Source organism: Salvelinus sp. IW2-2015, linkage group LG20, assembly GCF_002910315.2.
Source record: "Salvelinus sp. IW2-2015 linkage group LG20, ASM291031v2, whole genome shotgun sequence".
NCBI lineage: Eukaryota > Metazoa > Chordata > Actinopteri > Salmoniformes > Salmonidae > Salvelinus > Salvelinus sp. IW2-2015.
The window spans coordinates 76,853,552-76,870,118 of record NC_036860.1 but is presented as its reverse complement, the minus strand read 5'-3'; the positions used below and the strand labels follow the sequence as shown (position 1 = coordinate 76,870,118).

At 46.3% G+C, this 16,567-nt stretch overlaps 1 protein-coding gene across 1 annotated transcript in view; it reads left to right on the top strand.

The window, feature by feature from the left end:
- LOC111981200 (caskin-2) overlaps nucleotides 1-16,567 on the top strand; it is an 84,284-nt gene that overhangs the window by 46,649 nt on the left and 21,068 nt on the right. The window contains 5 exon segments of the mRNA XM_070449664.1: nucleotides 8,302-8,399; nucleotides 11,444-11,545; nucleotides 11,548-11,588; nucleotides 13,110-13,205; nucleotides 14,853-14,983. Coding sequence (XP_070305765.1) covers nucleotides 8,302-8,399; nucleotides 11,444-11,545; nucleotides 11,548-11,588; nucleotides 13,110-13,205; nucleotides 14,853-14,983 — 468 coding nt within the window.

Genomic DNA, 16,567 nt, shown 5'->3' with positions numbered 1-16,567 from the left:
TGAGATGGCTGTAAAATGGTCCAGAGATTAGGACATTTGGCGCACCATATATCAGAGCCCAGGCCCCCCCCCCCCCCCCAGGCCCCAGGCACTGGCCATGGTTTACTGCTTGTTATGCATCTTCTCCAACCCCCCTCTCTCCTTGTCAGCTCTTCCAGGGGGGGGGGGGGGCAGGAATTCAGAGGCGGAGCCTGAGGGGGCCGGGGTCAGGGTGGGTTTTGTCTGGCGTAGAGGGCGGGACTGTGACCGATTTAGATGGGAGTGTTTACAAAAGCTGCCACACAACTCAATGCAGTGATGACAACTACCGCGTCCGGGAATTATAACTAGTGCACCAGAGAGGAAAAACATGGCTGGAAACAGAGTTGAAGGCTTGATGATGATGATGATACACTACATGACCAAAAGTATGTGGACACCTGCTCATTGAACATTTCATTCCACAATCATGGGCATTAATATGGAGTTGGTCCCCCCTTTGATGCTGTAACAGCCTCCACTCTTCTGGGAAGGCTTTCCACTAGATGTTGGAACATTGCTGCGGGGACTTGCTTCCATTCAGCCACGAGCATGTGAGGTCGGACACTAATGTTGGGCGATTAGGTCTGGCTCGCAGTCAACGTTCCAATTCATACCTAAAGGTGTTCAGTGGGGTTGAAGTCAGGGCTCTGTGCAGGCCAGTCAAATCTTCCACACCGATCTTGACAAACCATTTCTATATGGACCTCGCTTTGTGTATGGGGCCATTGTCATTCTGAAACAGGAAAGGGCCTTCCCCAAACTGTTGCTCCAAAGTTGGAATTGTCTAGAATGTCATTTTATGCTGTAGCGTTAAGAATTCCCTTCACTGGAACTAAGGGGCCGAGCACGAATCATGAAAAACAGCCCCAGACCATTATTCCTCCTCCACCAATTTTTCAGTTGGCACTATGCATTCGGGCAGGTAGCCTTCTCCTGGCCACCGCAAAACCCAGATTCATCTGTCGTACTGCGAACTGGTGAAGCGTGATTCATCACTCCAGAGAACGCGTTTCCACTACTCCGGAGTCCAATGGCGGGAGCTTTACACCACTCCAGCCGATGCTTGGCATTGCGCTTGGTGATCTTAGGCTTGTTTGCGGCTGCTCAGCCATGAAGCTTTCCGACGAACAGTTCTTGTGACTGACATTGCTTCCAGAGGCAGTTTGGAACTCTGTAGTGAGTGTTGCAACCGAGGACAGGCAATTTTTACGTGCTACGCGCTTCAGCACTCTGTGGTCCTGTTCTGTGAGCTTGTGTGGCCTGCCTCTTCGCAGCTGAGCTGTTTTGCTCCTAGACTTTTCCACTTCACAGTAACAGCACTTACAGTTGACCGGGGCAGCTCTAGCAGTGCAGAAATCTGACGAACGGACTTGTTGGTAAGGTGGCATCCTATGACGGTGCCACGTTGAAAGTCACTGAGCTCTTCAGTAAGGCATTCTTGTGCCAATGTTTGTCATGCAGATTGCATGGCTGTGTGCTCGATTGTATACACCTGTCAGCAATGGGTGTGGCTGAAATAGCCGAATCCACTAATTTGAAGGTTTCCACATACTTTTGTATATTAGTGTATGTGGGCTCAACATTAGCATGTCGGAAGAGTGTTAATTTGTGTCTTTGCTGTGTGTTGCTCAGGCTGCGTGCGCGCGGTGTGTGTGTGTATTGCTCGGTTCTAATGGCCCCCGTGGGGACATGGAATTTCAAGTGGGGGGAAAGGTCTTTCATATTTCATCAGTGCTGTTGGCACTGCTCTGCTTTTCTCTCTAGCGTTAAACACAGACTCTACTACTGCAGGAACCCGACCCCTCATCTTTCACTACAACTCAGTCTCATGTCCTATAGCTTAGTCTACGCTCCATTAGTAGGCCATACGCTATCATGTTGAAGCACAGCACACAACAATTATGTTTACAACAGTAATCACTCATGTATATTGTGGGCTGTTTGTTTTTCTAAACACTTTGTTGTTGGGCAATCATGGAAAGTGTTCAGTCAGTCTTGGCAGTAGTGAGCGGGATAGACTGGCTCTTTAGTATGTAGTACTATGAATGTTGTTCAGGTGAAGACCTGTATGAGAGGATGATGAAAGGGTCTTACTCATCCCCTACTGTAGGCGTGGACATAGTTTGATATACACTCAGTGGCCAGTTTATTAGGTTCACACATCTACCGGGTTGGACCCCCCTTTACCTCCAGAACACCTTGAATTCTTCAGGGCATAGAATCATTGCTCAATTGGTATCAAGGACCTAACGTGTGCCAGGAAAACATTCCACACATCATTACACCTCCACCCTGTACCGTTGACACCAGGCAGGATGGGGCCATGGACCCATACTGTTTATGCTAAATCCGGACTCTGTCATCAGCATGACGCAATAGGAACCGGGATTCGTCGGACCAGGCGATGTTTTGTGTTGTGATGGCGTGCCCACTGGAGCCGCGTCGTCTTGTTTTTAGCTGATAGAAGTGGAACCCTCTGTGGTCGTCTGCTGCAATAGCCCATCATGACAAGTCCCGACTTGTATATTTCTGAGATGCTGTTCTGCACTGTTGTACTGCGCACTATTTGCCTCTTTATGGCCTGTTGACTTGCACAATTCTTTACATTTTCGCCCACTGCTGCTGACTGGATGTGTTTTGTTTGTCGCACCATTCTCTGTAAACCTAGACACTGTTGGTGTGAAAAGCCCAGGAGGCTGGCCGTTCTGAGAAACTGAACATGCTCGCCTGGCACAAACGATCATACCAAACTCAGTCGCTTAGGTCACTTTTACCCGTTCTAACGTTTAGTCGAGCAGTAACTGAATTCCTTGGTGCCTGTCTGCCTGCTTTATTAAGTAATCCACGGCCACGTGACTCACTTTCTGTAGGAGATAACCATTTTCGTGAGCGGGGTGTGTACCTAATAAACTGGCCAACTGGTCAGCTCACGCAACTGTTATTAAGGTGTGTGAGGCTGTGAGAGAGTGCTTGGCACCCATTCATCCCATTTCCGTAGACTTTATTTGCCTCTTCCGTGTATGTGCTAGCATGCATGAGAGAGAAAGAGATTGTGTGTGGTGTCAGAGAAAGGCATGCTGAACAAACACTGGTGCTGTAATATATAAAGGGTCTCTTTTCTGCAACCCTGTGAGACAAATATGTATTTGAGTCTCCATGAACTTTTCCAGCTTTTGGTCTGTGTTGGGGGTGCAGTTTCCATGGAGAGCAGCACTGGAATGGCCTGGCTGAATGGCTGTGCCTGTCTGTGGGGACTGGTTGGATCCCTGGCCTGTGTGTCTGTGTGTCCACGAGGGCAGTACTGCCAGGACCCGTCAACACACCCCTGTCATCTGAAGCAATGGAGGGAAAGAACCAACCCTGGCAGGAGAGGACTATACACTACTAACTCTCCCTCTGAGAGCTGGACAGAAAGCCTGCTCTGTTTCTAAACTACCATAGAAGCTGACATCCATGCCATGTTAGAAGTGTATGTCAACACAGCTCCCTGTGGGAGGAAGGTGTGTGTGTGTGTGGTGTGTGTGTGTTGTGTGTGTGTGGTGTGTGTGTGTGTGTGGTTGGTGTGTGTGTTGTGTGTTGTGTGTGTGTTGTGTGTGTGTTGTGGTTGTGTGTGTGTGTGTGTGTGTGAAAGACTGTGTATTTAAGAGAATGAAACAGCGTGTCTGAACCTGCGCTCGTAAAACTCCCTGAAATGTTTTCATTCAGACGGCTTGTACTGTCATATAAAATCCATTGACTTATAAAGGAACACAGGAAAGATACCAAAGGCATCCAAAAAAAGACCTCACCATTGAAATGTAGCTAAAAGTGATGTCATAGTTCCCGTGTTTCCAAGCCATTTCATTGGCTCTACTACTATACTACACAGAGCTATTGAGCATTGATGCTGTGCCTAGATGACCAAGGCCAGGCCACTCTGTTTGCTGAAACGATTAGCACACAGCCCAGACTGGAAGGAAGTTATTAGCCTCTGACCTCCCAGTCAGCCAGTCAGTCAAATAGACAGAGAGATACTAGACTGGCCAGGTCACCTTGGGGAATGTGACACTATCAGCAGGGATGTCATTTGACAGGATGGTGCCTTGGCTCTGAGAGACTGTAACTCTCTCACTGTCCCTGGTCTGGCTGGGAGCAGTGTGGAGTAGTGTTATGGGGTGGTGTGTGTGTGTGTGTGTGTGTGTGTGTGTGTGTGTGTGTGTGTGTGTGTGTGTGTGTGGTGTGTTGTGTGTGTGTGTGTGTGTGTGTGTGTGTGTGTGTGTGTGTGTGTGTGTGTGTGTGTGTGTGAGCGTGTGAGCGTGTGTGTTTGCTTGCTTGTGTGTGTTTGCTTGCTTGTGTGTGAGAGTGTGTGTGAGCCTGTGCGTGTTTGCTTGCTTGTGTGAGAGCGGGTGTGTGTGTGTCTGTGTTTGTTTGTTTGAGGTGGGTGATATACTACCCCAGTGCATTCCAGTCTGCAGGGATGACAGCACTCCAACCTGGTACTGAGGGGCCTGATTGGAGACAGGTCAGACCCTCTCCATCTCCCTCCATAAATATCTCCCTCCTCTCTCATCCTCTCTTCTGTCTCTCCCTCTCTCTCTCTTTCTTTCATTTGAGTGATGTGCTAGAGTGATGAGGTAAGGTGTCCCTGTTCTCTTCTAGAGAGGGGAGAGGGAGAGACGGCGGGGTTGACAGGGAGAGAGACCTGCTGTTTTGAACACAGAGCCTTTTCAAGGGCCTTTCTCTCTTCTGACTCTCACGTCCTGCCAGGGGGAGAACAGGAGAAGAATTGAAGGAAGACAGAGGAGGGATTGTGTACCTCCGCCTCTCACCTCCCTCTCTCCTCTCCTGACGTCCCTATTTCATGGCTGGGCCCTGTGTAAAGCCATTGGCCCTGAGTGACTTAATATATCCCCACCCCATGGCCCAAATAAACCCTGCTGCATTAGGAAGGAAACCGAGCTCTACCTCAGAGGATAGAGGCAGGATTCACTGGGTTAAGCACTTGAATTAAAGGGTATCACACTAAAACATATTTACGTCTTCCATTTTTCCCAGACTTTAAAAGTAATCCTCTGATGTGGTTTAGTCATTGTTGTGATTTAGAACATCTAATTTAGTTTATCTTTTTTTTAAAGCCGAACAAACTGGGAAAAATCACATCTTCTCTGCTTTTTTGCCGTGTTATCATTTTGGTATAGAGGTTTTTTAAATGAACCTTTATTTAACTAGGCAAGTCAGTTAAAAACAAAATTTAATAGGCAATCAGTTAAAAACAAATTCTTATTTACAATGACGGCCTACCCCGGCCAACCCGGACGACGCTGGGCCAATTGTGCGCCGCCCTATGGGACTCCCAATCAAGGCCGGATGTGATACAGCCTGGAATTGAACCACTGAGATGCAGTGCCTTAGACTGCTGCACCACTCGTGATACTAAACCTGGTATCAGTATCCAAGTCAAAATTCTTGTATCGTGACAGCACTTGTGCTCATCCCTAGTCTGGGCCTCAGCAGCTGGTATTATTCACACAAAATATCAGTTTCTTTCCCTGCATGTCTAGTCTCCATCTACTTGTGCTCTTTCTTCAGACTCTCTTTGTGTGAGGAATCCCTGGAGCGCAGCTCACGGTAACTCCATTATAATATGCTGACATAATGGTAAGATCAGTCTATGATACTCTATGAAATTAATTAAGAAGCCTCCAGGTAAGCCGTATTTAGTATCGCATCATCAAACTTGATACCTTTCTATTTGCGTTGTCATATGTGTAAAATACCTCCGTTTTTACAGTAGGCCTTTGTCTTTACTCTGTTGTCCCTCCATAGACTTTGGACTGGAGCAAACTTGTTTCCTATCAACCAATAGACAGACATGGTTTATTTAGATTTTAGAAGCTGTCCTYATAACTAGGCTGTTTGCAGAGATGCTCCTCACACATGCATTTTGAATGTCAGATTATTTTATCACCTCTGTCAGGCTGCTGGATTGAACAGAGGGATTAGACTCTCTCTTCCTCCCCCTCCCTCTCTCTTTCATTCTATTCCATTACTCTTAGAGATGATCCTGGCCCTGTCGGTTACTGTAGCCAGACACAGCAGAACCCCGCAGCCTCCCTTCATATTACACAACTCCCTCTGGTAGAGAGACAGGAAGTGCTACATGCCCACTGAGGCACCACTTATTCCAAAACACCCTGTACAGCTATAGTACAGACTGTCTCTCTCTAGTACGGGCCGTCTCTCTCTAGTACCGACCTTCTCTCTCTAGTACCGACCGTCTCTCTCTAGTACAGACTGTCTCTCTAGTACCGACTGTCTCTCTCTAGTACCGACTGTCTCTCTCTAGTACAGAGTGTCTGTATAGTACCGACTGTCTCTCTAGTACCGACTGTCTCTCTCTAGTACGGGCCGTCTCTCTCTAGTACCGACCGTCTCTCTAGTATAGACTGTCTCTCTCTAGTACAGACTGTCTCTCTAGTACCGACTGTCTCTCTAGTACCGACTGTCTCTCTCTAGTACAGACTGTCTCTCTCTAGTGGGCCGCTCTCTCTAGACCGACCGTCTCTCTTAGTACCGCACTGTCTCTCTAAGTACCGGACTGCCGTCTCTCTCTAGTACAGACTGTCTCTCTCTAGTACCAACTGTCTCTCTAGTACAGACTGTCTCTCTCTAGTACAGACTGTCTCTCTCTAGTACAGACTGTCTCTCTCTAGTACCGACTGTCTCTCTCTAGTACCGACTGTCTCTCTCTAGTACCGACTGTCTCTCTCTAGTACAGACTGTCTCTCTCTAGTATAGACTGTCTCTCTAGTACCGACTGTCTCTCTCTAGTACAGACTGTCTCTCTCTAGTACAGACTGTCTCTTTCTATAGTACCGACTGTCTCTTTCTATAGTACCGACTGTCTCTCTCTAGTACCGACTGTCTCTCGCTCTAGTACCGACTGTCTCTCGCTATAGTACGGGCGGTCTCTCTCTCTAGAGTGCAGGCCGTCTCTCGTGTCTCTGGTCTGGTTATTTATGGTTAGGGTGCTGTACAGTATACTATGTTCTGGCAGCTTCCTCCCTCTCTCCATGTGGATGGTGGTGGCTGCAGGCTGTGGCTGCGGCCTGGACCTGTGTGTGTGTGTGTGTGRGAGATGGGAGATTTATATCTGTGGTGTTTGGACTTGACGGTGGTGCTGGAGGCAGGATTGTTACTCACCAGCCTGATGAGTTGAGTCSTTCTTCCCCTCTGAGCTGAGTCACCTCTAGAGGCCACACTTTGTGTTGGCATGCCCCGACAACACACACACGTCATGGCACTCATAAAACATGATGGTGGGGGTGCCAAATCCTCCCTRCCACAGTTTGGGGGCTTTKATTTTTTATTTACTAKCCCCATACCCCCCTCCCTTTCTCCCCAAAACAGATAAAGCTGAACAACAAAGAGAGAAAAMGGGAGGAGGGGGGAGAGACTGTCTGGATGAGGATGGGGGGAGTCTGGTCTTGATTGAGCCAAAGCCTCCAGKTCCATTATCTTTCCTGTTATTCATGTCTCCTGGTGTCTAGTGAATCCTAGACTACTGGCTGGCTGGCTTCTACACTACAGTACTGCCCAATAACACAGCCCTCAGCCCACAGCCCAGAGCAGGGTTCTGGATGAGCCTGGCTTTGCTTTATATTGTGGCCTCGTTCTACATATTGAAGAGGTTGTTTTCCATTCACTTTACCATCAGATCACATGCAGACTTTAATTGAATCGTCACCAGTGAGAGGATGAGTGTGTGACTAACAGCCCAGGGCTGTGGTGTGTTATTGGGCTAATGGAAGAGTACTGGCTCTCTGGCAGTCTCTCTGTCTATCTGTCTCTGTCTGTCTCTGTCTCTCTTTGTCTCTCTCTGTCTCTCTCTGTTTGTCTGACTCTCTCTGTTTGTCTGTCTCTCTCTGTCTGTCTCTCTGTCTCTCTCTGTCTGTCTCTCTGTCGCTCTCTGTCTCTCTCTGTCTGTCTCTCTGTCTCTCTATGTGTCTGTCTCTCTGTCTCTCTCTGTTTGTCTGTCTGTCTGTCTGTCTGTCTCTCTGTCTGTCTGAGTGCTGGTGGTGGGTTGTTTACTGTTGAAAGACACAAGCAATGCCATTGGCCTCTAAGCCTCCCCATTGCCAAACAATCCCAATGCCCTCTCAATTGTGTCTTTCACTCAACTATACTATGTCTGTACTGAACTATCTCTCCAAATGTCATCTTCCCATTTCCTCTTCTCCGTTGTCTTTGTGCCTCTGTGCTATATCCCTSTGTCATCTTTRTGTYTGTTGTTGTCTTCAGGTTCTCAGCTCTCCACCATGCTGCTCTGACCGGAACTACAGACCTGCTGTCTGTGCTGCTGGAGGCCCAGGCCACRGTMGARATCAAGGACAGGAACGGTGAGACACAGCACTATTTATCACCTGCTCTCAGATCAGCTAGCAAAACAGCTAACACAGGTCTCAGTGAGATCATCTCAGTCAGCACAGACATTATATCTGATGTTTTCTATTGGTGGCACACTTTGTCTTGAGATCTCAGACTAGTTAGCAAAATGTGCCTCAGTACAAACAGACTCGCCTTTAATTCATATTATCTGTGATGTTTTTATTAGTGACGCATACATTGTCTTGTGATTCTACTGTATATCAGCTGGTACATTCTATTAGTTCCATCTGTGGAACACATTGCGATTTTAATATCAGCTTTCAGATGGATAACCCAAAAATGTCTACTGTACTTCTGTCTATCACTCACTGTCTGTCTGTCTTGTGTTTGTTTATATGTGTATTGTACAGTGCCATGCAAAAGTATTCACCCCCCTTGGCATTTTTCCTATTTTGTTGCATTACAACCTGTAATTTAAATAGATTTTTATTTGGATTTCATGTAATGGACATACACAAAACAGTCCAAATTGGTGAAGTGAAATGAAAAAAATTACTTGTTTCACAAAATTATTATAAAAAAATATATAAAAAAATACGGAAAAGTGGTGCGTGCATTATTCACCTCCTTTGCTATGAAGCCCCTAAATAAGATCCGGTGCAACCAATTACCTTCAGAAGTCACATAATTAGTTAAATAAAGTCCACCTGTGTGCAATCTAAGTGTCACATGATCTGTCACACTATCTCAGTATATATACACCTGTTCTGAAAGGCCCCAGAGTCTGCAACACCAACCAAGTGGCCCTATGAAGACCAAGGAGCTCTCCAAACGGGTCAGGGACAAAGTTGTGGAGAAGTACAGATCAGGGTCGGGTCATAAAAAATATCAGAAACTTTGAACATCCCACGGGCACCATTAAATCCATTATTAAAAAATGGAAAGAATATGGCACCACAACAAACCTGCCAAGAGAGGGCCGCCCACCAAAACTCACAGACCAGGCAAGGTGGGCACTAATCAGAGAGGCAACAAAGAGACCAAAGATAACCCCGAAGGAGCTGCAAAGCTCCACAGCGGGGATTGGAGTATCTGTCCAAAGGACGACTTCAAGCCATATACTCCACGGAGCTGGACTTTACGGAAGAGTAGCCAGAAAAAAGCCATTGCTTGAAGAAAAAAATAAGCAAGCACGTTTGGTGTTCGCCGAAGGCATGTGGGAGACTCCCCAAATATATGGAAGAAGGTACTCTGGTCAGATGAGACTAAAATTGAGCTTTTTGGTCATCAAGGATAACGCTATGTCTGGCGCAAACCCAACACCTCTCATCACCCGGAGAACACCATCCCCACAGTGAAGCATGGTGGTGGCAGCATCATGCTGTGGGGATGTTTTTCATCGGCAGGGACTGGGAAACTGGTCAGAATTGAAGGAATGATGGGTGGCGCTAAATACAGGGAAATTCTTGAAGGAAACTTGTTTGTCTTCCAGAGATTTGAGACTGGGGTGGAGGTTCACCTTCCAGCAGGACAGTGACCCTAAGCATACTGCTAAAGCAATACTCGAGTGGTTTAAGGGGAAACATTTAGATGTCTTGGAATGGCCTAGTCAAAGCCCAGACCTCAATCCAATTGAGAATCTGTGGTATGATTTAAAGATTCCTGTACACCAGTGGGACCCATCCAAGGAGCTGGAGCAGTTTTGCCTTGAAGAATGGGCCTGCTGGAGGTCATTTTGCAGGGCTCTGGCAGTGCTCCTCCTTGCACAAAGGCGGAGGTAGCGGTCCTGCTGCTGGGTTGTTGCCCTCCTACGGCCTCCTCCACGTCTCCTGATGTACTGGCCTGTCTCCTGGTAGCGCCGCCATGCTCTGGACACTACGCTGACAGACACAGCAAACCTTCTTGCCACAGCTCGCATTGATGTGCCATCCTGGATGAGCTGCACTACCTGAGCCACTTGTGTGGGTTGTAGACTCCGTCTCATGCTACCACTAGAGTGAAAGCACCGCCAGCATTCAAAAGTGACCAAAACATCAGCCAGAAGCATAGGAACTGAGAAGTGGTCTGTGGTTACCACCTGCAGAACACTCCTTTATTGGGGGTGTCTTGCTAATTGCCTATAATTTCCACCTTTTGTCTATTCCATTTGCACAACAGCATGTGAAATTTATTGTCAATCAGTGTTGCTTCCTAAGTGGACAGTTTGATTTCACAGAAGTGTGATTGACTTGGAGTTACATTGTTGTTTAAGTGTTCCCTTTATTTTTTGAGCAGTGTACTTCTGTGTATTGATTTAAGAAAGGCATTAGTATATTTGGTCAGGTACACATTGGAGCAACGATACGCACCGCATCGATTATATTGCAACGCAGACACGCTAGATAAACTAGTAATATCATCAACCATGGTGAGTAACTAGTGATTATGATTGATGATTGTTTTTTATAAGATAAGTTTAATGCTAGCTAGCAACTTACCTTGCTTCTACTGCATTCGCAGTAACAGGCAGGCTCCTCGTGGAGTGCAAATGTAATCAGTGTGTAGAGCGTTGGACTAGTTAACTGTAAGGTTGCAAGATTGAATCCCCCGAGCTGACAAGGTAAAAATCTGTCGTTCTGCCCTGAACGAGGCAGTTAACCCACCGTTCCTAGGCTGTCATTGAAAATAAGAAATGTGTTCTTAACTGACTTGCCTACTTAAATAAAGATTAAATAAAGGTGTAAAAAAAGTATTATTAAAAAAAATACAGATTCCGATTGTTATGAAAACTTGAAAATCTGCCCTAATTAATCGGCCATTCCGATTAATCGTCGACCTCTACTACAAAGTATTGACTTGAATAGTTATGCACCCTCATTTTCTGTTATTTTGGACATTTCTTGTTTGTTTCACAATAAACAATATTTTGCATCCTCATGTTATGTAAATCAAATAATCCAAACCCCAAAATCAATTTTAATTCCAGGTTGTAAGGCAACAAAGTAGGAAAAATGCCAAGGGGGTGAATACTTCGCACGCCACTGTATATGATCATAAGATGTGCTGCCTCCTGCAGGTATGCGTCCGCTCCACTATGCTGCATGGCAGGGCAAGGCTGACTCTGTCCTTATGCTGCTGCGGGCCGGAGCTGGAGTCAATGGGGTCTCACAGGATGGACACATCCCCTGCACCTGGCCGCACAGTACGGACACTATGACGTGGTCAGTACACAGACACACACACTCACACAACGACACACACACAGACACACACACACAAACCACACACACACACACACACACACACACACACACACACACACACACACACACACACACACACACACACACACACACACACACACACACACACTGAGCTCTACACAACAGGCATGACTCTACACACAGCCATCGTTAGCACTGTCAACAAAATCCCCATTCTGCTGGATGGGTGGAATGTATGCTGTTCTGTCCACGAAGCTGATACTGGTTTACTGTGGGTCACTTATCTGAGATTTAGATAGTGTGTGTCATGTTTGGTCAGTCCACTTAATCTTAAACAGTAAACAAACTGTCAACAAATCACAGCCATAGCCCAAAACAGATGTGACATGCAGGGATAGAGTAGGATGAGTGGTGGTTGGTGGTACAGTCATTTAAGGGATTGAGGTTAGGGGATACGTAGCAAGCTGGGAGAGGAGAGGCATGTTGTGATTGGATTGGAGAGAGAGAGAGGCGGGAGAGAGAAAAACGAGGCAGGATGAGGGATTGGATTTGTAAGGATTGAGGGGTAATGATGGGGAGTCAGGTGATCTGGGGTGATCAGGTTTAGGGGGATTAGGAACCTTGTCTTTGTTACTAACCCCGTCCGTCCGTCCCCGTCTCACCCCCTGTAGTGCTGAGTGATAAGTCGGTTCGGTTTCGGTCCGATTTATAATAAAAGTCATGGTTTTCGCCTAAACAACACAGAATAAAACAATGAATAAAAGACCCATGACGGTAGATGGTGCGTTTTCAGCTAGAGATGCCTCGCGTAACTGCTCTAAATTGCACGCTCCCTCTGTGTATGCCCCACACAGACGGGACAAGTAGGCATGCAATGGATTATGGTCATTGTAGTTAACTACCCACATTTCCTGTGCTGAACTATGTAGAATATTGGCCTGTTGGAAACTACAACTCCCTACTACATTGCACAGTTTGGCTTTGATCTGATTTATCTTTAGAGAAAATGCGCATTGAGCGCAAAGAAAAAACGAACTAAATGGAATTCAAATAATTGGGAAATAGATCAGGAACTATCCTACAAGCATTGTCAGGATGTGTTCTGGTTACGCCACATMAATTGATTTGTAAGCCTTTTAGGACCACAGTTTGTGTGAAAAGCATTTATCTGCACAGACCATGAAGTCCCATTTGATTGTWACAGCCTCCGGTCCTCTAGTCTARTATGTATTCCCAGAGCAGAATGACCAGGSCTAATGGACTGTCTGTTTTCACCAAATACTCTGTGTCCTTGGATACGGCAGGCAGCACCAGGTGCTGATAGAAACATCTGACATCATCTCCCTGGCTATGTGTGTTGTAATGTTATCTGCATGACCACATCCACATAACATAACCTACTCCTCTAATGGCACCGGTGACAGTGTGTATGGTATTTGATCTTGTCTGTCTGTGTGTGTGTGTGTGTGTGTTAATATGTGTGTTTGTGTTGATTCCCTGTCTGTCTGTTTCTCTCAGTCTGAGATGCTGCTGCAGCACCAGTCCAACCCCTGTCTGATCAACAAAACCAAGAAGACCCCCCTAGACCTGGCCTGTGAGTTCGGTAGAGTCAAGGTAAGACTGTGTGTGTGTTTCCTCCCCCACCGCTGGCCCAGGCTCACAGAGACAGACAGGGGAGCTGCAGCCTGCTGTGGGAGTGTAAGTGATGTAACTCTGTCATGGCCTGTGTTAGTCTGGACAGACAGTGGTCACAGCTGGACAGATACAACCCCTCTGGAGCTGGGATGGACTGCGTTGTCACAACTGCTCCTCTTCCATCAAATACATCTCACTTCTGCACTCTTTACTTTGTCTTTCTTTCAGTCTCTCTCATCCTTGAGCATGCTGYTTTTCTTACTAGAGCACATTTACTTCTCTAAACATTTCTCTCCTCTCTTTCTCTCCCTCTCTACTCTCAATTTCTCTCTCTTTCTCTCTCCCTTGAGCACAGTTATTCTCACTCATTTTTCACACTCTCCATCTCAAATGTACATTTGGTAACTATGACTTAATGGTGAATTGGGCAGTTTAGGCCTGCATCATTAAACCAGTTTGACAATTTCAGAAACATCTCTCTCCCTGAGCGCACAATAGCTTTGTATATGAACTTGTCAGTTCCTATAGCCATTCAAATACCACCAAGCCAATGTGAGTGTATTTAAAACTCTGTGCGCTGCCTCAATCAAAGTCCCTGGTCCCAAATAGTGCTGCAGCAGCGTTTAGTTTGGATAGGACAGTGTGAAGCCGAACCAAGCCAGGGTGATGTAATAGTACACACACACACACACACACACTCATTGTGAAGGCTGCTCTCCTCTCCTACTGGGCTGGAAAATCCCCTTGTCTTTCATTCTTATGTATCTGGATGTGGGCTGGAGAGGAAGTATTGGCAAGTCCGTCTGTAACTTCTATTACTGGAAGGTTTGCTGGTCAGCTTGTGTGTGCTTGTGTGTTTGTTAAATGAGACTTGAGAGAGTTAGCCTGTAACGATTGTCCTCCAGGATTGATTTAGAATGCTGACACTGGCTCCACGTTTGGTGTGTTGTGGTGTGTGTGTGTGTGGTGTGTTGTGTGGTGTGTGTGTGTGTGTGTGTGTGTGTGTGTGTGTGTGTGTGTGTGTGTGTGTGTGGTGTGTGGTGTGTGTGTGTGTGTGTTGTGTGTGGGTTGTGTGTGTTGTGTGTGTGTTTGGGCTACAGCTGCTGTGTTGGGTGCCAGGGTGTGGCGAGGCCCTCCCTATTTCTATTTCTCTCTCTCCTTCCACTCTTCCTTTCTCTCTCTCCTTTTTCCTCTCTGTCCCTTTGTGTTTCCTCCTGTCCTCTGTCCCAGACCAGTTTCCCAGCAGCAGTAGTCAGTCAGTGAGTGTTGAGGTGTCATCTAGTGTGTGGGCCAGATGTGTGGGGTTGTTTATGCCACTGGGCCACTCCTGTTTTACCTCACACTCACCTGTGGGTCCTCCCATGTCAAATCACAGGACTCCTAAAGGTTTCAAACTTGTGTGTGTGCATTATCCCTTGTCCTAACAGTGCATGAAATGTACATGTGTTGGTAACAGTTGAAGCCATCACTCATCACCCTGTCTTTTCTTTATCACCCCTCCTTCTCCCCCCCTTGTCTCACTTTCTCTTCTCTCTCTCGCTCTCTCTCTTCTTTCTCTCCTTCAATTTCCCTTTCTCCTCTTCTGTCTCCATGGCTTTATGACTTTCTTGACCTCCCTTCTGTCAGGTTGCTCAGCTGTTGTTGAGCAGTAACATGGTGGTGGCTCTGTTAGAGGGGAATAGTAAGGAACCTGCAGACTCAGGCTTCAACACTCCGCTGCACCTCGCCGCACGCAACGGACACAAGGACATCATCCAGTAAGAGACTTCCTATTGTTTTTCACAATCTGAACTTGTGAAACGTACGCAAAACTCGTATTGTGTAATAAGTGTTGTATAAATCATGCATTGATGTCAATGATGTCAAGTTTTAATGCAGATTTGTGTACACGTTTGTCAGGCTACGATTCAGACCATAATGATTTGTGTGTACAGTGCCCATTGATAGATTGATATTTTCTTGTGGGTCTTAATCCTCTGCCTGTCATTCCTCTAATTTGTCCCATACTAAATGAAAGGCTATGATTGATCATGGTTGGTCAGTACATGTCTGTGTGATTGAACACCTACTCTGAGGTGGACAGGGGTCTGAGGGGTCTGACAGGGTCAACACAGTCACTGATCTGGTACTGGTGTGCTGGGAGACTCAGCAGGACAGTAAATGGTTCCAATGGGTCTACCCTCTGCCACTCCTCTCTCCTTCCCTCCTCCTGTTCCTCTTCACTGTACTATGGACAAGACAAGAACCATCAGACATGCTCTGTCTCCACACCCTCTGGAACACTGTGGTGTGTGAATGTGTTTATTCTCTCTCTCAAGTGGATCTCGCCATATATTTAGTAACCCAATCTCTGCTCTGACTACCTGGGAGGCTATAAAATGTCCAATGTCTACTCCACTGGGGGCCACAGTCCCCTAGTTCCTCCATGGAGACCTACATCAGAGTCTGTCTGGTACAGTCCAGTACCAGACACCCAGCTCACCCTGAGCCCTGCCATAGAGAAGGGGAGGAGGAGGGGATCTACTCTGCAGCCCTGTTCCCATGTTTCACTGACAGCTGCAGCAGTCTGTCACCAGGCTGAGAGAGCGAGAGAGATGGATATGCAGAAAGACACTGGAGAGAGAGACGGAGAGAGAGACTCTCTGGTGTGAGGCTGCCGTGCTGCCAATGTGACCCAGATCTGCCAGTGAGATGTGGCTGCTGATTTATCAGTAGTAGCTGGGACCAGACTGTTAACACTAGAACTGCTGGGCCTTGATGGACCCCGCCTTCAAGCTAATGAGCAGGCATTCTGACTGCAACATTCTAACAGCGTAATTCATACTTTTTATATATGCTGTTGCAAAAATAATCATTTGGTTGTGTTTATGAAGGCCTTGGGTAACATTAGAATACGATTTTTATTTCATTTCAAAGAACTCCATAGCATTTTCATTAGTTTATGTTACTGTACGCTATACGCATTTTTATTTTTTTAATTCAAGTGTTCTTAGTGGAGTTACTTTGTTTCAACTAGTAAACAGAAAGTATATGTGTTGGACACGGTAACAGTTTATTTTTATAACTACACAAAACATACCCCAACCACCAATACGCATGGTCAAAAGATGAAAACATCAGTATACTAAACATCATTATAAGCGTGAAGTGGCCTTGATAAATAGTGAAACTCGAGGCAAATGCAACAGTGGCATTATAATCAATATACAGTTGAAGTCAGAAGTTTACATACACTTAGGCTGGAGTCATTAAAACTAGTTTTTCAACCACTCCACAAATTTCTTGTTAACAAACTATAGTTTTGGCAAGTCGGTTAGGACATCTACTTCGTGCATGACACA